At 43.5% G+C, this 24,330-nt stretch overlaps 1 protein-coding gene across 1 annotated transcript in view; it reads right to left on the bottom strand.

The window, feature by feature from the left end:
• TMEM131L (transmembrane 131 like) overlaps window positions 1–24,256 on the bottom strand; it is a 150,495-nt gene extending 126,239 nt beyond the window's left edge. The window contains exons 1-3 of the mRNA XM_046656334.1: window positions 24,092–24,256; window positions 23,318–23,388; window positions 15,585–15,628 (exon numbers count right to left, since the gene is read on the bottom strand). Of these exons, the coding sequence (XP_046512290.1) occupies window positions 15,585–15,628; window positions 23,318–23,388; window positions 24,092–24,215 (239 nt within the window). The 5' untranslated portion in view covers window positions 24,216–24,256. The remainder of the gene's footprint in view (window positions 1–15,584; window positions 15,629–23,317; window positions 23,389–24,091) is intronic.
• Window positions 24,257–24,330: the final 74 nt, after the last annotated feature.

The following is a 24,330-nucleotide window of genomic DNA, read 5'->3' as shown; positions in this document are numbered from 1 at the left end:
AATCTCTCCAATTGAAGCATCATTAATTTGGAAAATGTAATGACTTGGATAAGGGCGAGTGAAAATTCAAATTTTCAACAAGCTCCCTCTATTTTTAATCCAGGGTCAACTAAAGAGAAAAATGTTTTAATATTAAGCATTTAATTATTAAGCATTATCTATAATCAAACCAGTATGTTAATTAAGTCATCATCATCATGGATGTTTTGATCAGACCCCTTGAGCTAAATTATATATATTTTTTAAAAATTGTCCTTTTAAACAAACTTAGGCCGAAGTTTCCATAAATCAATATTGCATTTTCCCAGCTTACATGAATTAACATTATTTCAATGCATGCAAATGATACTATTCCATCCCGCTTTTCTTGTTCTACTCATCTTAGAAGAGGGAGAAACTAACAGAAATGACAGCAAGTGAGAATTTCCTAAGCATTTCAATTGACATGCCTGTAAGTGTGAGAAATTCAAAGTCTGGTGGCTTGATATCTGGACTCCAGTCTCAGCTCTAACTCATCTCCATGCAGGCAAGAACTGAAACGGCGAGAGGCATGAGTCTCAACAGCCACATTTGTAAAACGGAGACAAGGCTATCTTCCCATGGGAAGTTCTATGAATTAAATAAGCCAATACTTATTTTTAAAAAACAATCATAAATAAAAAATGTGCAATAAACATTAGTCCTCGACACTCAGAATCCTGGTTTCCTTATTCTCATATTCCAGATGAGATCTGCTTTACAATGTCATGTGGATCAAATGAGAATACACAGCAACGTGCTTTAAACTAAAAAGGAGATATGTTAGCAACTGCACAGAAAAACCAGTATGCTAAAGCACACTTAGTTTTAAAAATTAACATTTTAATTTAATGTCTAAATGAATTTTTTTAGGCTACAAAAGGAATATCTGCCCAATATAACAAAAGCTGAAGCAAAGAGAGTCAAGGTTTAGGACTTGCCCATAAGGTGATTTTGTACAAAGGTGAATAAGATGGGCCTCTGGGAGGACATGGCTCCCAGGGCGGCAGGGCAGCCTGGCAAACCCGTGTGCAGTGGCATAACATGAAATGCTCAAGTCCCCCCTACCTGAAGGCAGGACAGACTTAACTTTCAAGGCTTCAATTTCCATCAATGAAAATTTTAGGGCTTCAATTTCCATAAAAATTAAAAGCTAAGTATTTAACTTTTTACTATAATAAGGAGTACTACTAAGAGATGCTAACATCTCTTAATCAGGTTTCTATTTTTTAGTAGGAATAACATGTGCTGGGTGCTGCCACAAAGATCCAAAACTGACATTGCTCCACAAGAAAAATACTCTGAAAGCTATATAAGTTTAGAAAACTAACATAGTATAATAACCTAAATAACTTTTGGATACTAAAAGTCTTTATTTCGGGAACCAAAAGAAAGCTTAAAAAAACTCTACAAAAGTACTACTAAAAAGTAATCCAGAGATTAACTATATTAAATGTGAACAGAGGGCTTTTTCTATAACGTTAAAAAAAATCAATGCACAAACTGTACAAATTAGAATAAAATGACAAATGTGACAAAATATGTAAAGGTGTCCCTAAACAGACTCGCAGGAATAAAAACGACTTTTACTGGCCACCTGAATGATTTGATTACAGAGGGACAGAACACTGACACGGATCACTGAGAAAAGAATTCAAAGATGGTGATTTAATTTCCTATGATTAACACCTATAATCACCATCTACCTGATCAAAATCCCTAAAAAAAGGAGAGTGTAGACAAAAAAAATGCCCGCAGTGCAGACTCTAAGTTTTCTCTCTTCTCCCTTTCTTTACCAGTTCCCTATTCCACTTACTCCTCCTACCCTCTTCCCTCCTTTCATCAGTCAATATTAAGTGTGCTGGTCTCCTGGGGCATCTCCTCCAGTTTCTCCTTTTATCCCCAGTGCAAAGGCAGAAATAAAAAGAAAATGTAAATAGCGTGCATTTAAGTGACAGATAGCCTTTCAACTCAGCAATAAACCAGGTTACTTGGTACCTGTGTCCAAAAGCACTATTCCACATGCCACAAATGTGTTTCTGAACTCGCAGGACAGTGCCCGTGATGCATCTCTGAACTGGGCTGTGCGTTGGCCAGATTTGTTTGGGTTTGGTTTTAGGCTCATTTTTTAGATCTAGAATTTCGGTTTCCAACGAGGAGCGACATAACTTTAATGGACCCTTACTGTACCCACGATAATTTCGAGAAGTTAAGGCAATTAGGGATAACCTTCCTCCCTTAATTATGGTCTAAATGTGGTGAATTAATGAAACTCCTTCCAAACTACCTAAACATACTTTCAAATTAAAACGAAGCCTGAATTTACAACCCAGGTTAAATGGATTAAAAGATTAAGGAATAGAGAGCAAGTCCTTTCTCCATCTCACTCTCATATTTCAACCTCAAATTACCCCAGCCCTCTAATGACTGGAGGAGTCGCTGTGAAGGTGCCTAATTACCCAAGAATTAAGCCAACCGTAACCAATTTCAGGATCACAGATCAGATTTTCCCAAAACACGAATCTGCTAATTAAGTTACATGAAAGTCAGACTAACAGGCAATTTGGATATGAGACTTATCCACCTGAAATAGACTTATAGGTGAAGTATTAAAATTCACAGTAACAGCAACTTTTCCTTACATGAGCACTATTATACACCTGGATAACTACAGTTAAAATACATGGAAGCAGAAAGAGACTAATCTTGATTCAAGCATTTCCAGGAAAAAGGAAAAGGCTTCTCCCGCCAAACCAATAAATGGCTCGTGCGGATCTGCTTCAGCCTGTGAATCCACCCACACGCTTTCATTCGCTTCAGTTTAAATTGGTAACGAAGCAAGTTTAAGATACTTAGGCACACAGACACAACACAGCACAAACGGCCTGGCAGCTGCTTCAGTAAGTTGTATTTTTCTGAATTCTAATCAAAAGGATGTGGTTTGATTTCAAGGCTTTGTCTACTTGCTAAGCTTCAGTATATATTGAAATACTCTTAAATCTTCCCACTTATTTCCCACAAGAAAAAAAATCACAAAAGAAAAAAATACCTGTCTCCAGCCCTCACAATTTTGTGTAAATAAAATAAAGAATTCCTTTGGATATGCGCTTACAGATAGGCAAAGAAATAACTTAGAAATAAAATCCATTCGACCAAAAGGCCAGTTTCAATGAGTTGGTAAGAAAATCCGTGAGGCTTGTAGCTGCTGCTGGCACCCTGGTACCCAGGGCTGCGGCGGGCTCTAAGAAATGAAAGTTCACAGCCTATCACTTAACCGAGCGCCAGCCCAATCCCAAAGTTATTTCCTAGGAGCCTGAGAGTTGGGGGATGGGCAGGGAAAGGAGGCGAGCCAACCCTCACAGGGGCTCCCAGATGAGTCTCTGTAGGTTATGGGTTGAATCGTGTCCCCCTAAAATGATAAGTTGAAGTCCTAACCCCCAGGACCTCAGAATGTGGACTCATTTGGAAACAGGGTCAGTGCAGACATCATCAGTTAAGACGAGGCCACAGTGGAGTGGGTGGGCCCCTAATATAACACAATATGTCCTTAGAAGAAGGCAGCCACGTGAAGACACGGAGACACACAGGGAGAATGCCATGTGACGACAGAGGCTGAGACTGGTGTGATGCAGAAGCAAACCAGGGAACACCAACGACTGCCCGCAATCACCAGAAGCTAGGAAGAGACAAGGAAGGACTCCTCTCTGTGGGTTTCCGATGGAGCATGGCCCTGCCAACAGCTTGCTTTCAAACTTCAAGCCTCCAGAACAGAGAGAGAATACACTTCTGGTGTTTGAAGCCACGCAGTCGGTGGAACGTTGTTATGGCAGCCCCAGGAAACTAATACACCACACTTGAACTTGGGTTTCTTCCCCCTTGCCCTCCACCATCCCGCCCCCTCAGCCAGCAAATCCTCCCACTGCACCATGAAAGAGCCACAGGGAATCCCCAGGCTGTGGTTTGGTTGGGGAGGCCTCTCTCCTCTGATGTGTCACGTGACAGGCTCAACCATCCCAGCCCCTTGTCCCAATTTTACTCCTTCTCTCCAGCTCCCACCCTGCTCCAGGGCACCATCCCTGCAAGCTTTCCTGACCCCAGGTAGGGGCTGGGGGAGTCAGGCAGGGTGTGGAAGTTCCCTTCAGTGTGGATGGTGCCAGTGTGGCTTCCGCCTACCCGGGTTTCTCACAGAATTTTTAGAACATTTCTTTCAGTTTTTACCTAAGTAAGTAATATCCTTCCTCATGCCCCAACCACTCCCCCACAGACTCACACACTCTCACTCTCTCTCTCTCTCTCACACACACACACACACACACACACACACAGCCACGTGCCCAGAGGGAGCCGAGCCAGGAGACAGATGTGAGTACACACACCACCCTGTCCTGTGAGTGGCCACTCCCACCCAATAACTGAGACTTTTTGTTTCTGGGCCAAGGTTTTCCGCCAGACTCACTTCTCTTATAATGAATGAATTATCTCTTGAGAAAGTTCCTCAGTTCTCCCTTGGAAGCTGACCTGCCATGGCCTAACCCACCTGTTTACCAGGCGTGCCAGGGCATGGTGGACCCGGACGGGTGGACGCTGAAGCTCAGCCTGAAACCCCACCCCCACCCCCACAACCATGACAGAACTCTTTGAGAAAAATTGGATCAGCCCGCTGAAACCTGATACCATATGAAGAGAATATGTATGGATTCTAGGTTTGGGTCTGCGACAGTGAGCAGTGCTGAAAAACCACCTCGGTCTCCCAACTTCCACTCCACTGTTGTACCTACAAGACCCTTTCTGCCTCTTATTATTTAATCTGCAACCAAACATGTATTTTGAAATGTATTTCCTTAGATGCCTTGATCTGGACTAATGGTTCGCAAACTTGAGCATGCATCAGAATCACCTGGAGGGCTTGTTAAAACAGAGCCAGGCCCCTCCCCTAGAGCTTCTGATTCAGTAGGCCTGGGGTGGGGTCTCAGAACTGGCTGGTCGAACAGGTTCCCAGGTGGTGCTGATCCTGCCGGGCCCAGGACTACACTTTGAGAAACGCTGCCCTAGCCCCTCATTCCTCACTCAGCCCAAGCGAGGAGCACGGGGTAGCGCGCACTTCGCACTGTCCATCCCTTGTCCCATACAGGCACAGCCCTGGTGTGCTCAGTGAGTGCCACTCCCTGGTGACTGGGAAACCCTGCTGCAAAAGAAAGCCGGGTGGGTGAGGGAGGGTCCCACCAACTCCCTTAGGCCGGGGAGTGGTTCAAGGGGAGCATGGACTCACTTTCACTGGTGAGATGGAAGGGGAAGTCTGGGAAGGGTGCTCCTGAGAAAGAAGCAGCACAGGACAAAGGTTCTTTCAACCTGCCTCCGGATGTACAAATGGGAGGAACGAGAGGCTGTGAGGTCTGCAGTCCTCCAGCAACCTTGAGGGGAGCTGGGCAGTACCCTGAGCCAGCAGAACAGACAGGTAGAAACAGCCTGGCTGCCTGGGGCTGAGCTCACCGGCTGAATAAACCACCCCGAAGAACCGCCCTGCCTCCAGGCTTCTTGCTAGGTGACATAATACATTCTCTATTGTTTGAGCTGGTTGAGTCAGGGTTTTCTGTTACTTGAAGCTGAAAATATCTCATCACAAAGCAAAGCAAGCTAACCGGACAGCACGTCCGTCCAAGGACTGAAGGCAACCTCTTAGTACACACAACAGTGGCATGTGTTCCACAAGGTAATGCTAAAATTCCAGACTCAAACTTTCCAGAGCATTTTAAAAGCCATGCAACTGAATGTCAGTGGGTGAGCAACACTTAGAAAAGAGTGAAACACTAAAGAAGCTCTCTAGCACCCAGTAAAGGATTATTAAAGTCCCAACGCTGGGTCTTTCTTACAAGAGCCATGCTCATTTTTTTCAGGAGTTGGCTAGGCACCATATGCTACTACAATACTAGGGTTTACTGAAGAATTCAGTTGCTTCCACCCATCGATCTTAAACTTAGTCTCCTCCTTCAGAGAGCAGACTACCAGTTTATCTAATTGGGAAAATGATTTTCCAACCTACTTCACTTCAGAGACACAGCAGACAAGTGCATCTAGAGAGAAGACACCTCACATTACAGGCCTGTTGTGCCACTTCACAGCTCTGTCATCTTAGATCGTTTTACCACCCCGTGAACTTGCATCCTCATCTGTAAAATGGGAATATCTGGCTGCTTAAGGACAACACAAGCGAGAGTCCTCTGTAAAGGTAAAGTGTAATAAGAGAGCAATTACTCAAATCCAATTTTATTGGATTAACTGGATCAGCATGGCCTGATTTGAAGAGATAAAGATTAATCATGACCTCAGAAGAATTACTTCTCCAAGACTTCACACTACACACATCGGCCATGACTATCAACTGGGACATTGTCTGCATGTTATTCAAGCTGGACTTCACCTGTTATCAGTAATTTAGTGGCAGTTAAAGGAACCACATTCACAAGGCAGCACAACTCTAAAAGTCAACGTTGTACAAGGCATGACATCAAAATGAGTTATTTCTGCGTACATTTTCACAATGGGCAAGGTGGGAGGCCGCACACCATGTCTGCTCTTATTGAAGCTAATGTCTGTCAGCTACCTTCACATGCAGCGGTGGCCGTCTTTGGACAATTCCCAGGTGGCAAGTCCTCTTTCCTATCGGAAGAGTTTAGTTTTAGCCCGAGAGCCGCATGTCACTCAGAGCCATGTTTTTGGAGTGAAATACCTGAACAAACTGGGTAAAAACAAGAGGAACTGGCATAAGGGAAAAGGCCAATATGGCACAAAACCCACGTTTCTCAGACTGGGATAAGTATCTGTGTTGTAGAGAAAATAAATAAGGTGAATATGGCCATCTTCCTGGAATACACATTTTACTAAAAGATTTTTGGAGGAAAAAAAAGGAATAATCAGCGAGTAATTTTTAAATGACTGAAAATTCTCAAAAATTTTTGAATTCTTTTCTTAATTTCAAAGAATTTTCATGTAGACTTTCTAGAACTACATCCTACTACTTTGGAGGAAAACATTGGGAAGGAACAAGGCAACAAGACTTTTTCTTCTATCATTTATAAATTAGTCGCAAAGGAAATCCTAAAACAGTGGTTCTGAACACATCTTTATTGAGCACATCTGTGAAACACTTTCTAGCCTACCATAGTAATTACTTGTAAAGTGGCAACATTCTTTTGTTACATTTATTGGAGGGGAAAATTACTGTTACTCTAGAGTCATATTTCATATGTGGAAGACTGTAACAACAAACTAATAATTTGATGACAATTCATTGAAAGCTAGAGTAACAAGCTCCCAGGAGACCCCATTATCTTAATACTGGTGTTCCTAGACAGAGAATACTGCCTTGGGAAACTAAATTTCTCCTTTGAACCTTGAAATCCCCCAGCTCTGCCACCTTCTTAAGCAATAAGCTTGGTGTCACAACAAGTCTCGAACACATTTACAGAGCTAATCTATAGTGCTGCCAATATATTGGGATCCATCTAAAGAATACTTTTATTTCTCATCAACGCACCATGACAAGACAAGAGCAACGCAAAGCACGATGCTCCCTAGATAAAAGAAGCCTAAAACGGCCAAAAAGTCAGCTCATCTCTCACTGTAGAGCTATAAGCCTTCCTAAAGATGTAAGCTGGGTTCCCAACGGCAAACACCCAAGTCTCTCCCCTGCTCACAAGGGTACCTTCACCCTCGTCTGAAATAGGCAGCTCACTAGTCTTTTATATACCTTTTAACCATGTTATAATTTCCATGGGCACGTCTTCCTAGGCTGCTGAATCTGCCTAGCTCTTTCTCCAGAACACACATCCGACTGAATGGATCCCAGAGAGTTACTTTACTGTTCAACACTGTGACGAATAGTAATAAATAATCAGTCAAGCCACTGAGTGGCATGTGGAATGAAGCCAGCTGAGAGTCGGACTTTTAAGGCTGAGTTAAGCCATTTCTCCTAAAGGCAGGCCTAGTCTAAAGTAACAAATAGCGAGGCTCTGGAGCTGGATACGCCATATTTACAGACCATACCCAAGCTTTCCAGACTTCAATGCCACTTTTTTGTTTCAGGAACGTCAACATTAAGGAAGCATTTTGCCTGCTTTTATCCTAGATTAACCCTTCAAATACACCTGGAATTATTAAAGTTGATTCAAATATCTTTTTCAATATAAAGATACAAATCACCGTAAGCCTAAAAAGTGTCTGTAAAAAGATACATCCAGAAGTAAAAACTTCAATGAAAATCAGAATTAGGATTCTGATCCTATTCTATTTTTCTAATTGATTCTAGTTGAGGCCTAAGTAATTATATAAGTGTCAAAAGCTTTGCTGAAAATTTCACAGCCTAAAAAACCCAAAAAGGTTTCTGTGGCTTGAAAGTAATCTTAATATATACCAAGAACCCTGTTTAAAAGCTTATATTTAGGGAGAACACCTAAACTATGAGATCTATTACAGTCCAAGGAAATTCATTTTACACTTTTATGGCCATGAAGACCATGCTTGAAAGGATTCATTCTGCAACCCTCTCAGGGCCCATGCAAGCCCATGGAAGGGACCATGGGGCACATACAGATGGAGCTAATAACCCATTCTCTTTACAAACACACCAACTGCAATAATCGAATTTAAAAACCACAAGCTCTAACACTAATACCAGTACCGTGGTTTCAATGGCAAACATGGCTTGTGGGCTTGGATATGAAGAACACGTGAAACATCACAAGTGATCGATTTCAAAGACTTAAACAGAGGAGCTTGCATCCCCTCACTTAGCAGCTCTTCGCCTAGGTGTTAGGTGCTGGGGAATCAGCTGAATGAGACAGACAGGCGCTTGGGCCTCCTGAGAAAGGCAATCTGAAGCAGCGGAGGAGGCGAGGAGGAGGCGCCCCATGCTGGGAGAACTGCCACGGTGCTACGTGGAGCTGGACCGATGGAGTTAGGCAGGTGAGGGGGTGAGCCAGGGAAAAGAAACGTATTTTGGCAAAAAAAGAGAGAGGGAAAGTGAGAAGCAGGAGGAGGAAGGCTGAAGAGCTGAGCAGGGCCTAGATCCACAAGAGGCCTTCTATTCCACGCTCGGGCATCTGCACTTTATCCTGAAGGTAAGGTACTCCACAAAAGGCTGTTTGTAAGAGGAATGACAGGAAAGGATGTATGGCTTAGATACGTCACTGGGTAGGAACATGGAGAACAGGCTGCAGTAGCTATAAAATGGAGGCAGGAGAGCATCTGAAGATGATCCAGCCATACCCAGTCATCTACTGGGGGTGGGCAATATCAGACGAGTCAAGGGGCATCCTGATTTCTGGCTCATGCAAATGAATGCATGGGGCAGCCATTCACCAAAAGGGGCTCTGCAGGAGGAGCAGCGGAGGGGGAGGGCGAGAGGGAACTAAGCCCAAGAGCTCGCTTCAGGACACACTAATTTAGTAGGACCTGAAGGCTAAAGGGAGACCTCTGTGGGCAAGTGAACAGGTGGGACCCCTGGGCAGAAGGCACAATGTGAGTTCAAGTTCATTCTATATATATATATAAAAATATATAAAAACCCAAGAGAACAGGCAAGATGGCCTAGGGAAGTGACAGGTGGGAAGAGAAGCGTCCCCACTGGAGGCCTGGGGAGGCAAGTTCAGGTTAAAATATAAGATCCTATCGACAGGTAAGGAACTGTGGGGTTGTGCTGAAAACACAGCTTCCAATTTCTGAAGGAGAACAAAGAAAAGAGAAAAGTAGTTCCATTCCCTGTGGGAGCTCTGACATCCCCAGCATGGCCAAAAGGAAGTTTCCCTAAAGATTAAGTCATTTTTGTCTGCAATTATATTTTTCAGTATGTTGCTGGAGGTTAACGAGACTTTCTTCACATTCTGACTCTTAGCATCTGCCTTTAACTGACATAACTGTTTCAGGAGAACACATTTTGCTGCTGTTACTCATCAGATAAAAGCATATTTAAAAAAAAAAACCTTCCAGACACTGCACCTAGCCAATCAATTTTTATGGTTTTTATAAAACCATTTTTAAAAGCTGAAATAATACACTATTCATACTTGGCCAATGCTTAAACTTTTCCCATTCTAACAAATACACCCCAAAAAGGCCTATTAGAGATACGTACAGAGAGCCAGACAGGCTTCCCAGAGAGGATTCAGTTCTAGTAAGGGCTGAAGTCAGCTCTCATTTGCTCTCATCACTGAATCCCCAATAGCAATCTTTCTTTCTCAGCAAAGGAATAGATTACTGCTGATATCTGAGAACACCCAGGAGAAAAATGGGGATGGAGAGGAAAGAGGGAAGAAAGTTTTTCCAATATTGCTTTTCTGGCTTTTGACCAAATATAATTACATAGCATTCATAGAAGATGAAGTCAAGATAATATAAACAAAATCTCCAATGAGGCCAATTATCCTGAAAGCTTTCCCAAACTGTGTTGGAGATCACAGGCCAGCTACTCTAGAACAGTGTACCCCAGAAGTAACAGTAGTCTGGTCCACAGCTTTGACAGTCTGGGGGGGCAAGACATGAGCCCTCTACACTATCTAGATTCTCTCCAGTGACAGACGTCAGTGCCACCTACCCTGTTCTTGGGACATACTGAGACTCTGTTTTATGGTCAAATCTATTCTCCAGCCCCAAAGTAGTAATTGACCCTCCATATAGGTTCTCTCAGAGACAATGCCTTCACTTTCTGGAATTCATAAGTGTTGCCACTACTGACTTCAAGTCCGTCTTAATATCATTAAGAGTTGGCATTGTGGGTAGTAATTAAAATGGAAATCACAAAAATGTTTGAAAAATGTGTAAGGAGATACTAATAACTGCATAAATTAGAGTAAGGATAAACGACATTAAAATAGCAGGGCAAATCTAGTATTGGATTATAACCCAAAGTATAAAATAAATATTCATGAGTCCATAGTGATATAAATGACTGAATGAAAAAAGAATGAGGGAGAAGAGACAAATCTCCCACACAGAAGAATTCCAAATAATTTCTGCAAGTGGAGCTTAACTCCATTTAATGACTTGCCTCCTAAGAGGGTAGCATGGAACGAGGTGAAAAAAGAGTCAGTTTACAGTGGAGAAACCTGACAGACAGTACCTCAGCCATGACCAGGCGATCAAGGTCAACATTAAAGGGAGAAGTCATGTTGAGAGTAGATATCCCTGATATGTGATGAGAAGAGCAGTTTATAGCTGTGGTCTTCCTCCCCAAAACCCATAACCCCATGAGGATAAAACATCAGCCAACCCCAAACTGAGGAGCATTTTACAGAACACCTCCTCAAACTGCACTCCTCCAAACTGTCAAGGCTGCAAAAACAAGGAAAGTGTGACAAACTTTCACACCAAGAGGATCCCAAAGAGACATGACAACTAAAAGTGATGTGGGATCCTGGGTAGGAAAAGGACATTAGGGAAAAACTAGTGAAATCTGAATAAAGTATGCCATTTCGTTCATGGTAATGTTGGTAACGTACCAATGTTGGCTTCTCTGCTGTGACAAATGCATCTCAGTCATGGAAGACATTCCATAGATAAACCGCCTGAGGAATATATGGGAACTCTCTGTACCATCTCTACAGCTTTTCTGTAAGTCTAAATCTATTCTAAAATAAAAGGTTTATTTGAAAAGTAGCAATTTGATTATATAAGCTTTGAGGGTATTAAAATTTTCATTAAAAAAAGATTCCCAATTGTGCAGGTAAATGAAAGGTAAGTACTTAGGTGACTAATTTATCCATCACAGGGCATTACACTTACAGAGAGAATTCTTCTTTTTTATTTTTTTTAAATTTTTTTATTGAGGTCCCATTGGTTTATAACATTATATAAATTTCAGGTGTAAATCATTATATTTCCACTTCTGTACAGACTGCATTGTGTTCACCACCAAAAGTCTAGTTTCCAACAGAGAGAGGATTCTGGGAGAGAATTCCAGTATCTACATTTTAGAAAATGGACACAAAGAAAGTTTTCTATTAGCAGCACCCAACCCATGTCACGATCTTGTTTTTACAGATAAGGAACAAATCTCAACCACAAAAAGTCAAAAGAACAAAGCGGCTTGGAAGCCAAGTTAAAAGGAAAGCACCTAGGATCAAACAGCAGCAAAATATTGCAATATTTGATACCACGAAGAGTAAAATGTATAAACCACAGTTAATAAAACTATAAATCCTGATTTAGGAGTTTTTAAATCAATCCGGTAGTAGGAACCAGCATTTTTTTTTAATGAAATCCAAGTCCTATAGATGATGGTGGTGATAGTTGCACAACAATATGAATGTACTTAATGCCACAGAACTGTACTTAAAGATAGTTAAAATGGTAAATTTTATGTTCTGTATATTTTACCACAAAAAAAAAGAAAGAGGAAAATAGAGCACATCACAGATAGTAAGGGTAGGCACTGTTTTATAAACAAACACATAGCATGCATGTACATATTCATGCATCTACATATTTACCTATGGGTAAGTAATCGTGATGGAAAATGTCTCTCTTACGTGAGTCGCTGTCAAAAGTTTGAAAGCCACTGATCCAAACCACTAATGCAATTCTCTCTCACCCCTAGACTTTCGCTCTGATAATCTGACAGTCAAAAGACCAAGAAGGATAAAGTCTACTAATACTTTTAAGTGTGACAGAAAATGGGTGAAAACAATAGAAACTAGTTCCAATTAATGAGAAAGGAGAGAAGTGCATCCGCAAAAGAGATGCACACGTTAAAGGCACCTGCACCAAGGCCACGGCCAGGGGGGCGCACCCACCAAAGAGGCAGCTCCACACGACGTCAGCACCGCCCACCTGCCTCTCTGTTGGACGTGTCCTATCAAGTTGGAGATTCCCAGAGTTCGTGCTGCCCTCCCACTAACTCCTTTCCCACCACAGATGCTCAAGCCAAATTCTAGAAGCCCTCCATGACTTCTCTTTCCCTCACTCTCCACAACTAAGTCAACAAGAAATGAATCTGTTCCACCCCAAAAATTCACCTCAAAATTTTCTGCGTCCTTCTAACCCCACTACCACTGGCCTAGCCTGAACCACCACCAGTATTCCTCACCTTTTCTCGCACCCACATACCCAAACAGGATTGTGACAAACTCTGACCTCTGCCTCATATATTTAAGTTATCCCACATTTAAAATTGTATACTATGAGTCTAGATGGTTGCAAAGAAGGTAACTTCCGGCATTTTGAATAAAATTCACAATCACTTTTTTAAATATATTCAGTAGAATCTAAATACCACTACAATGATATCCATCATCATCCATTTTTTAAAATACACAAACGGGCTTTCCTGTATTTCTGGATATTCCCTCAAAGAATTTTAACCTAATGTAACTTTATGTTCAAAGCTTTTGCAACACAACTATGGGTATAAGTTAAACTTCAGGGGTCTTTTTTCTTAATTTCCTGTGACCCTAAGGTCTAAGTGTTAAAATTTTTTATCTTCTGAATTATCATTATAATTTTTATTAGTATGCAATTGATCAAACCAACAAATTTTACAAATTTTGATAGGTAACTAAACATTAAGTCAAATTTTATTGAAAATGCATCCTTTAATGGGATAGATAAAACAGGCTTCGGCTCCCCTCAATTGGTTCACATGACTATTACCTACTGCTAGCATGAGACAGGGTGAGTTAGCATCAATTTCATTTCATTTTCCTTATCTCTCTTTTTTTTAATGTAAGCACTGAAAAAGCTTGTTCACATGAATAGATGTGAATGGCAGGAGCTTTGTTACAGCACTTTCCCTGTATTCTCTAAACTTTCACAATGATTTATCCAAAAATCACAGTGATCTATCATTAAAAATAACTTCTGGGGCCAGCCAGGTGGTGTAGCAGTTAAGCTCACAGGTTCTGCTTCAGCAGCCTGGGGTTCACTGGTTTGGTCCCAGGTGCAGACATGGCACCACTCAGCAAGCCATGCTGTGGCAGGCGTCCCACATATAAAGTAGAGGAAGATGGGCACAGATATTAGCTCAGGGCCAATCTTCCTCAGCAAAAAGAGGAGGATTGGCGGCAGATGTTAGCTCAGGGCTAATCTTCCTCAAAAAAGAAAAAAATAAATAAATAATCTCTGATGATCTATCAACTGCCAATTTGATTGGGTCCTCCTTCAATTTTATTGAAAGTAGAGATTTGAAAACCACCAGAGTTATACATGAATCTGTCATCCAATCAGAGTTAATCACTTCTAACCAACACCAATATTTCAAATTGTCCCTTTGTTTGCCCAGGATGAAGCACAGAGTAGGGTCAGGGCTGCGTAAGAGGCATGCCTTTCCTTTGTAAAGTGGAGAAGTGAGACTGAAAAAGAAGAGGGGGGAAAGGATAACTTGCAACCTCAGACAGATCAATTTCAGGAGAATATGTGGATGCTGGGGATCTAGAAGCTGTTCCCTGAAAGTTACCCAGTGCCCAGGTACCACTTAAGAGTCTTCAAGTCCCTCCAGGGGACCAGATATGCCAGTTTGACAACTGACTGAGACTGCCCCACAATCAAAATATTCTCTTAAAAATGTAATTTACATCTTTCAATTTGCTAGCCCCTGCTGAAAATCCTTTAACAACTCACACCACGCTTAAAAAAACAAAACTCAAACTCCTTACTGTGGCCTCTAAGGTCTCCCCTCATCTCACCATCCCAGAAACAACACTGGCCTTCTCCAAATTCCTGGATTAATGCCAGTGCTTCCCATCTCAGGGCCTTTGCACCTGCCATTCCCTCCACCCAGAGCACTCTCTCTCTGCTTGCTGCATGGCTGCTCCTACACATCCTCCAGACCTCAGCTCAAATGTCACCTCCTAAGAGGGGCCTCACTTGACCACCTCATCTACCTCATTATTCTCTATCACAGCAATCTAATTCTTTTTTGTGTTTGTAAGAGGACGATTGGCCCTCAGCTAGCATCTGCTGCCAATCTTCCTCTTTTTGCTTGAGGAAGATTGTCGCTGAGCTAACATCTATGCTAATCTTCCTCTATTTTGTATGTCGGATGCTGCCACAGCATGGCTTGATGAGTGGTGTGTAGGTCTGCACCTGGGATCGGAACCTTCGAACCCTGGGCCGCAGAGGTGGAGCATGCGAACTTAACCACTATGCCACCGGGCTGGCCCGGCAATCTAATTCTTGATAACTCTTATTATAAGCATAATTATTTTGTTTTGTTTACAGTAACGCCTGATCCTCGACTACACACAACACAGGGCTTGTTCAACGTTTCATGTCCAGCACCCAGCACAGCACCTGATGCTCAACAGATGTTTGTAAACAAGAAGGAGAGTGTAAGCACACCATGGAAAAGTGTACTTGGTGTGGGGTGGGGAAGAGGTGTGTTTCTAACAACTTTCTGTACGGCCTTATTTTAAAACAAAGTCATAATTATTAGACAGTATAGATGCCCCAAATGCCAAAGAGAAAAGTATTTACAGATAACATTAACTACACAAACAGAGATATATACCAAGACTTCAGACAGCATCCAAAGCGAGTGGGGAAGTTGAGCAGTGATTCACTCCCATTTTTTTCCTTACCTCTGTTCTTCAGAATGCTCCTCCATATCCTCTTCGGAATCACCCTATGGAAAAAGAACATGCTTTAACAGTTGTTTCGGGGGCACACACAATCTCCAAAGGAAACAGTTCCTCAAATCTCCTGGGTGATGAGCTTGTAATGAAAGTCTAAAATAGTGCCTGATGCAGAGGAGGCATTCAATAAATATTTATTGAAAGAAAGAATGACGCTGGTCATGACACCACTAAAAGCCATAAATAGCCAAGGGATCCCTTAGATGTTCATGCAAGTAAATATCCTACCCACTAAAAAATCACGACCGAAACAAAAGCTCAAAATTAGTTCCACATCACTCCTCTCCAAGGGCCTTTTTTTAAGGTTTAAGTTTAATCACTCAAGATAAAGTTTAATGATAACTAAAATCCCCAAATATAGAAAATGTACTGTTTAGCTCAGAACTTCCTAAGTGAACATACGATATATTCTGACATCAACATAAAAAGGCTGATAAATGTCATAAACAGCATAAATATCACACTCAGAGGTGTTTCCAAAATCCTCTCCCAGACCACCATGCCAAATCTGACCACAAGTCACATACGGGAAAGGTTACAAGAAAAGAGAAGACGCTTGAAACAGAAACAAAAGGGCAGCCCAATTACCACTACATTGTCACCTGCCTGACAGACATGCTCTTGACCATTCTTTCTTGAAGCCTGCCACGGTTGGCCTCAGGAATATGGCCTCTTCCTTCCCCCAGCTTCTCGCTAACCCTGGTAGTTACCGTTGGTAGTTACCAACTCGCTCCTCTTCCTCCCCATCACTGCCAGTCCTCCTGGTTCCAGACTCCTCTACGCTACTTCCCTCCAAACGTCAACCCACGCTTGCAACCCTGGGGCCCAATTCCTTCCTCCAGCCCCAACTTCTCACTCCATCACACATGCAGATACTCAATAAATGCCTATCTTTTCGCAAGAGCCAAGACTCAGGCGTGCTCCCCAATACGTGTAGAATGAATTAACTGACAGCTCCAGTCCCACAGCTGAACGCCTCCAGAATATATGCACTTTGTCTCCCCAGAAACAATTATGACCAACACCAGACTTAACAACATCAGGGGTTCCTGCCAAATGGCTTCTGTTCTAACCAGCCTCCTCTGTCAAGGACACCATCACACTTCTTTGACTGGTGGACAAACCTTAGGGTCACTGTACACTGCTCTCCTCCCTTCACCTCCAACCATAAAGACCTACCCACTCATCTGAAATACAGTTCAGAGCTGTCCTTTCTTCTCCACCCCTTCTACCGGCAGATTGGCCCACATCACCAGTACCCCAGGCCTCCACTGCCACCACACTTGGGGCTTTTCGCTGCCTTCAACCCATCCTCTGTGTCACTATGAGACCAATCCTCCTCCTCATCGATCATTACTTACCACCCCCATGGAACGGACCCAGCATCCAGTGTCATCATGTTAATCTCTGCCCGAGAACCTACCAGAGCTCCCTGACTGCCAGTCAGATATACTCCAAGCTCCATAACCTGCAACTGAGCAACTGTCAACTGACCTTGACATACCCACCCCAATCTCTACAACCACACTTCAGCAGGCACTCTGGGCTCTAATTTAAAACATCAGCATAAAAACATGGAACCAGCACCCACGTGAGGCTCTAGGCTAGTCCCACATTTGCTAACATGGCTCTCTAAGCAGCCCGTCCCTCCCTAAGCCTTAACAAACCCCTCCAATACACACTGGTCCTGCTCCCTCCTCTCAGGCCCTACAGTTCAGCACTTGAATAGTATCTCAGAGGATTACTAGCTTAGCTCCTCAACACCACCAAGCTCTCAAAGGGCAGGGACCAAATCCTGTAATTCCCACCCCCAGTTCCTCCTGGCAGTGCCCCAGGGCCCTTGCACTAGCTATTCTAATTTTCTCTTCACTTTCAAAGACTGGCTCAAATATCAAATATAAGACCTTCTCAAAGAGACCTACCTCAATCTCTTAAACTAAGAAACTGCAACTTTCATCAGCTGAATCCCGCTCCAGTCTGCCCCCACACAGCACTGATGCCCTTCTAACAGACTAAATAACTTAGAATTTATTCTATTTCTTATTCATTATCTTTATGCCTCCACTAGACGCACGCTCCACAGGGGCAGTGGATTTCTTTTTTTGTTCACTGTGACTTCCCCAGCACATGTTCAATAAATGTCTGCAGAGCTAAAGACAGTCTAGCTGTCTCTTCAATACTAGTGGATGTACACCCCACACCTGTCAGATACATGGCTAGTATCAAAAAGACAAGAAATAACAAGTGCTGACAAGGATGTGGCAAAAAGGGAACACTGGAGCACTGTTGGTGGGAATGTAAACTGGTGCAGCCACTATAAGAACAGTATGGATATTTCTCAAAAAAATAGAAATATCATGTGATCTAGCAATTCCACTTCTGGGTATTATCTGAAGAAAATGAAAACACTAACTCGAAAAGATACATGGACCCCCAAGTGCACTACAGCATTACTTACAATAGCCAAGATATGGAAACAACCTAAGCGGCCACCAATGGATGAATGGATGAAGAAGATGTTGCGCGCAGGCATGTGTGTTTATACATATATAATGGAATATCATTCAGCCATAAAAAAGAATGAAATTTTGCCATTTGTGACAACACGGATGGACCATGAGGGCATTATGCTAAGTAAATAAGTCAGTCAGAGAAAGACAAATACCATATGATCTCACTTCTACGTGGAATCTTAAAAAAAAAACAAGCTCATAGATACAGAGAACAGACTGGTGGGTGAAATGGGTGAAAGTGGTCAGAAGGTACCAAACTTCCAATTATAAAATAAATAAATCATGGGGATAAATGTACTGCATATTTGAATGTTGCTGAGAGAATAAATCTTAAAAGTTCTCATCACAAGAAAAAAAATTTTTTTATAACTAGGCATGGTGACAGACGTTACCTAGACTTACTGTGGTGATCCTTTTGCAATCTATACAAATATCCAATCATTATGTTGTACACTTGAAACTAATATATTGTCATACGTCAATTACACCTCAATAAAAAATGTTTTTAATAAAAATAAATCAAAAAATACTAGTGAATGTGACTGTTTTTGAAAATTTCATTACGCAAATTTTTCTAAATCAAAACAGAACACGAAATTATTTCCTTCAGGCACCACAATTCCACTTTCCTAGTCAGACTGTGCTAAAATTCATACGATAGTGTAGTGGCCAAAAGCACGGGCTCTGGAGCCAAACACCTCCTGGGTTCAAATCCCACTCCTGCCACTTTCCTACAGCCTTAGGCAAGTTATTTAAGGATTCCGCGCCTCAATTTCCTCATCCATAAAATCAAGTCACAATACATCAGAGCTTTTAGTATACTAACACGAGTCAATACTCGCAAAGTGCTTAAGGGATGCCGGTAATATGCAACCCATGTTCGTTATTATTTCTTTATGTTGATAGTGGAAGTAGACTGAACCAAAAGTAAATCTCTATGACAAAAAGATTTCCAAATACTAGTCAATGACTGACTGGAGCAAGATGCTATTACATAATACAGTACCAGGGATAATAAAGAACTCAGATATTCAGTGTACCATTTCCTGTTTCACTTTCTACCAATTTCCATTATCTACATTCTCAGGCTTGGGGGTGGGGGGGTGGGTGGAGTAAACATGACATGAGATTTTTAAAGGCAGAGACTTTCCTACTTATCACTGTATCCCAGGGGCCAACCTGGACCAGGCCCACGGCAGGTGTTCGCGAGATGAACACACAAGGCCAGCAGAGCCCTGAGCCCACCCATCCCAGCCCAAACCAACACGAGGCTCTATCAGGTCACAGGTGCTCCTGCTCCGCACCCATATCCACATCCCAAACCTAACCAGGAGTGTCAGGAGTGAGGCTTCTCATCTCAGCACAGCCCAAATGGATTAAAAGAACAAATACTAGATTGCTCTTCTTGCTAGAACTGATACAACAATGTGACTATTAAACAATAACAGGAAATCAACACTTCAGGCATTCCTCCTGCCATCTTCGGAACTGACTAACCTCATCAAGAGGGGAACTGAACAGGACACTGACAACTGCCTCTCCTCCACTCGGAAGAACTCATGGCTAAGGACTGAATGCCCACTGTGCGCAGAACATTGTAGCCACAATGGGGCCACCAAGCTTAGAAGCCCAAACCCTCTTAAGGGGAACCCAGTTAGGGCAACAAGACACAGACAAGACAAAGAAAAAATCCAGACACTCAAAAAACTCAAAGAGGGAGAAATGGTGACAGTGCCACTGCCAAGTTAGGAGTCAGGAAGGACTGGCCCTGTACAAACAGCAGGGCAATAGCATCCATCCTTTCACTCAACATAAACATATTGGGCCTGCACAGCCACAGGTCAAGCTGGAGTGAGCATCCCAGACAAGTGACCAGAGCAGCAGACAAGGTCAGACTGCAGAAGGCCCTGAGGGTCAGAGCAGGTCAAGCGGATCACAGGGAATCTTCACAGAAGGAGTCTGACCTTGAAGGCAAAGTGAGAAGATGCACAAAGTAGTATCTTGTACACACGCAATTACTTCCTGACACTAAGCTAATGAAAACACGTGTCTGGTTTCTACAACATCACCACTTTGGATTGAGTGTGTTGAAGTATAGATGGAGTGTAGGAAGAGGAGACGGAAAATTCCATAAATGTACAAATAAAATTGCATGGCTTTTTTTCTTATCACCATGGGTAGAATTTTTTTTATGTTCCTACACCAAAATACAACATAAAAGAGTATATAACAAAAAGATATGAATAATGAATGAATAATATAACTTACCTATAGAAGTATGATATTAATAATGAATGAATAATATAACCTATCTATACAATTGTAGAGAGCACCTCTTGGTGCCAAGTTATCTGCACGGTTCAGCCCCTTCAAAGCAGGAAAGCTGTTCCATGCTCTCCAATAACCAAGTCTAGGGGTCAGTTGAGATACTGCCAAAATAACAGGTAACATGTTAAGTGCTTACTAAGTTTAAGGCACTTACTCCTCACAAAATCATCCGAGATCAGCACCATTATTACCCTCATTTTGCAGATGAGGAAACTGAGGACAGAGAGGCAAAAAGAAATGGAGACAGGAGTCAAATCCTGGAAGCCTGGCCAGAGGGTCAACTCAATGGTTGTAGGTGGTTTGACTAATGATGCATTATTCAAGTTCTTCAGCACTTAGAGACCCACGAGAAAAAGAAAAAATAAAAAGGACTCAACCAACAGAAAACATTTCCAAAATAAATAATTATATAAATAACCAATGTTGGCAAATGTTAGTATTCAATTTAACCACATCTTCGGATGCTCCTATTTCACCCACGATTAACAAATCTCGGCCATCGTTAAGTCTGCCTGACCCAACCTACTAGTTAATGAAGCAGAAAACCCTCAAATTCAAATAACACCTATAAATATTCTCTTTTCGACAGACTCCAATGCACACATGAGGGAACTTTTTCTGAAAAAAAATTCAAAATACTTTCAAAAAAACTCCCTAAAAATAACTTTCCTCAGAACTCTCTGCAATTTAGATACATATATATAAATATACAATTTAGGCAGATACATATGCATTTATATACACAGTTTAGACAGATATAGAGAGATCTGTATATATCCTCACCCCCACCCAGGTATATGCAGGGTAAAATAGTCTCCAAAAGGTAAATATATAGACAGAAATGAAATATTTAGAAAATTATTTTGAGTACCAGTTTCACTTTCATTATAGCTTTGATTAAAATAGCTAAGCTATAAATGCTCCCATAGTGAGTATTCCAGACAGCGCTTCCAAATGCTAACTTTTTTTTACCAAAACAAACTGTATTATACATATAAACAAAACAAAGCCAGAAGTTAAGAATTTTACAAAATTACTTTTGAGCCTATAAATAAAATAATCATTTCATAGGCCTTGACATTTCCATCTCCTAGTACAGTGACTAAATCTTCAACGAATGCTGTAACAAACGAGAGTCTATCATTTCCTTTCCTTTCAGTCTGGGTTGGCTTCCAACACTACCGAATAAGAGGCAGAGGCTACAGCTGAGTAAAAATGCAAATACATACAGACATACACCAGTGCTTCTCAACCTGAGCCATTTTGCTCCCCAGGGAAATCTGGCAATGTGTGGAGACATTTTTAGCTGTTACAAGGCTGGGTGGAGAGGCAGGAGTGAGTGCCACTGGCATCTAGTGGGTAGAGGCAAGGATGCTCTGACTGTTTGACATCCTACTGCTCGACATCCTACAGTGCCCAGGACAGCGCCCCCCACAACAAAGAATCCTCCAGTCCAAAATGTCACGACTGCCACTGCTGAACCACTCTGATACACACAAATATAACTATATATGTTTTAAGTAAATACATCAAATATTAAGTGTGGTCCTCTCAGAAGGACTATGAGCCATTTCTATTTTGTTCTTACCTTTCTGTATTTTCCAAACCTTGGACAATACACGTGAAATTTATAACCAGGACAAAAATCCACTTGGGAATAAACTTTTAAGAGACAGACTATTTGCTCCCTATCCTGACCAGGCCTTTTCTCCAAGGACTGGTCTTATTCAGCCTGCTGGCCTTCAGGGAAGGTCCAGGAAATTTTTCCTCTAAAATCACCTCTCCGCCTTGAAGCTGTTACTCATTAGCCCTGGTTAAAATGAATATTCCAAATCTCTGAAAACCAGCACTCTAAATGCTTCACATAGGAGAGAGAAAACTGACAAATAAGACTGTACAGCCTCTCCGGTGAACTTACAGCTAGACATCCTGTTTTTCTAAACAGCCACGAGAGACAACACAGAATTAAGTGCCGCCACCAATGTGGGAAGTAACGAACACCTTAAAAATTACCGCACACAGGCTGAATATTCCTTCAAAACTCAAACCACCCCCCTACCCACCCAGAAAAAAACACATTTGGGGCCGCAACCGTCGCTGCTGAAAAACAATCAACAATATTATATTTAAACGTGTACATTTGCAGTGAATGAGGATTTCTCCTAAAAGTTAAACCCCGGACACAAAAGCTTTGCGGGACTGTATCTTTTGCAGCAGTAAACCCTGTATGATGCCACAGATCTCAATAAAATATTAGTGATTATTTTTCCACATGCAATCATTATATCATCATATAGGAAGAAAAAAACCCAAAACTTGAAATTCAAGTTCTTAAGAGGGTGTATTCTAACACGAATTAAAGGCACTTGGAAAAAATCCAAGATTACAATTTTTTAAAGTCACATCTTCATCCCAAAGGTACTTAACGCTAATGGCAAGTACCACTCACGAACATTTCTGAAATCAACATTCTCGATGTCCTCAGGCCCCCAGGACCAGCTCGCTGAGAGAGAGAACAGGGCACCCGTCCCTCGCCCACCCAGGACCACAGCCGACCCGGGGGCCAGCCCTTCTCCTCAGTTCGGCAGCCGCTGGCCGCAGCCCTGCTGAGGTGGCCTCGGCTCCCACCTCCTGAACTTGGGGCCGGCGTGACTCACGCCCTGTCACATGGCGCGGGAGGAGGCCGAGAGAGCCACCGCTGCCAGGTGTTTAGGCTGGGCCGACCGTTTATTTGCCTTGCAAAGTGGCCCGAGCGCCTGTGCCGCTGGGGGGCCGGCGGACTCCGGGCTTCTCCTCCCTCGCACACCCACACCCGCCCTGTCACCTGGGCGTCCTCACCTGAGTGGGCAGCAGGAGTTCCCCTTCTTCTGCCTGCCACAGCTCCACCACGTTCGGTAGGGGCTCAACTGCTGCACGAACACCAAAAAAGACACCGCGTTTTTAATGCACGGAAAAGAAACGCTTCCTGTTTCCCTACCGTCCCCGCCATGCACCCGCCTCACCAAAACAAGACTCCCTTTCCTTCTAACAGCGGAGGCCACCCGAGGAGCGAGCCGGGGCTGGGAACACAATGGGCGGGTGGACGCCGGGGCCCCTGTGACAGAGGGGAGGGCGCGCAGAGTCGCGGGGTGTCGTGCGGGGAGGACCGAGGGGCTGAGGCCACCAGGCGGGACACTCTGCGCTCCGCATCCCGCAGCATCTGGGGCGGGCGCCTGCGGGATGGGTCCTGGGCGGCCGGGCTCGGGGAACAAAGCTGCAGGAAGCCGGGCCGCGGCGGGGCCCCGGCGCGCGCTACACAAAGCGGGGGCTGCGCCCGGGGCGCCGGGGTCCCGCGCACAAAGGCTCCGGGGCGCGCGCGGCTAGCGGTCCGCGCCGCTGTCCCCGAGCCCCGCGACTTCCCGGCTTTCTGTTTGGATGGGGGCGGGGGGCGTGGGAGGGGACGCTGTGGTCAGAAAATGTTATCAGCCGAGAATTGCAACCGCTTTCCTTCCTCCTCCTGCCCCTTTCCCTTTCCTCCCTTCGCCCTCTTATAGATTTCAGCAGTTCCCTAAAAGAAAGAGAAGGGGGGGCGGGGTGGAGAGGGAAAGCGAGCAAAAGCGGCGCGAGGCTGACCTTGTCCCTGAGCCCCTCCCGGGCGACAGCAGGGCAGGAGGACCTGGAAGACACCCAGCAAGAGGTTCACGGCCGCGGCGGTGCGGCAGTAGCAGCCCGGCTGCGGGCGTCGGAGCCCCGCCATGCTGGTGCTCGCGCTCCTCTCGGCTGCTCGCCGCGCTTGCCACTCGCTCGCTGGCGCCCGGGCCGCCGCGCCCCGGGCCCGCCCCCGCGCAGCCCCGCCCCGCCCCGCCCCGCGC

Source organism: Equus quagga, chromosome 3 (assembly GCF_021613505.1).
Source record: "Equus quagga isolate Etosha38 chromosome 3, UCLA_HA_Equagga_1.0, whole genome shotgun sequence".
Taxonomy (NCBI): Eukaryota; Metazoa; Chordata; class Mammalia; order Perissodactyla; family Equidae; genus Equus; species Equus quagga.
This window is presented reverse-complemented; position numbering and strand designations above follow the sequence as displayed.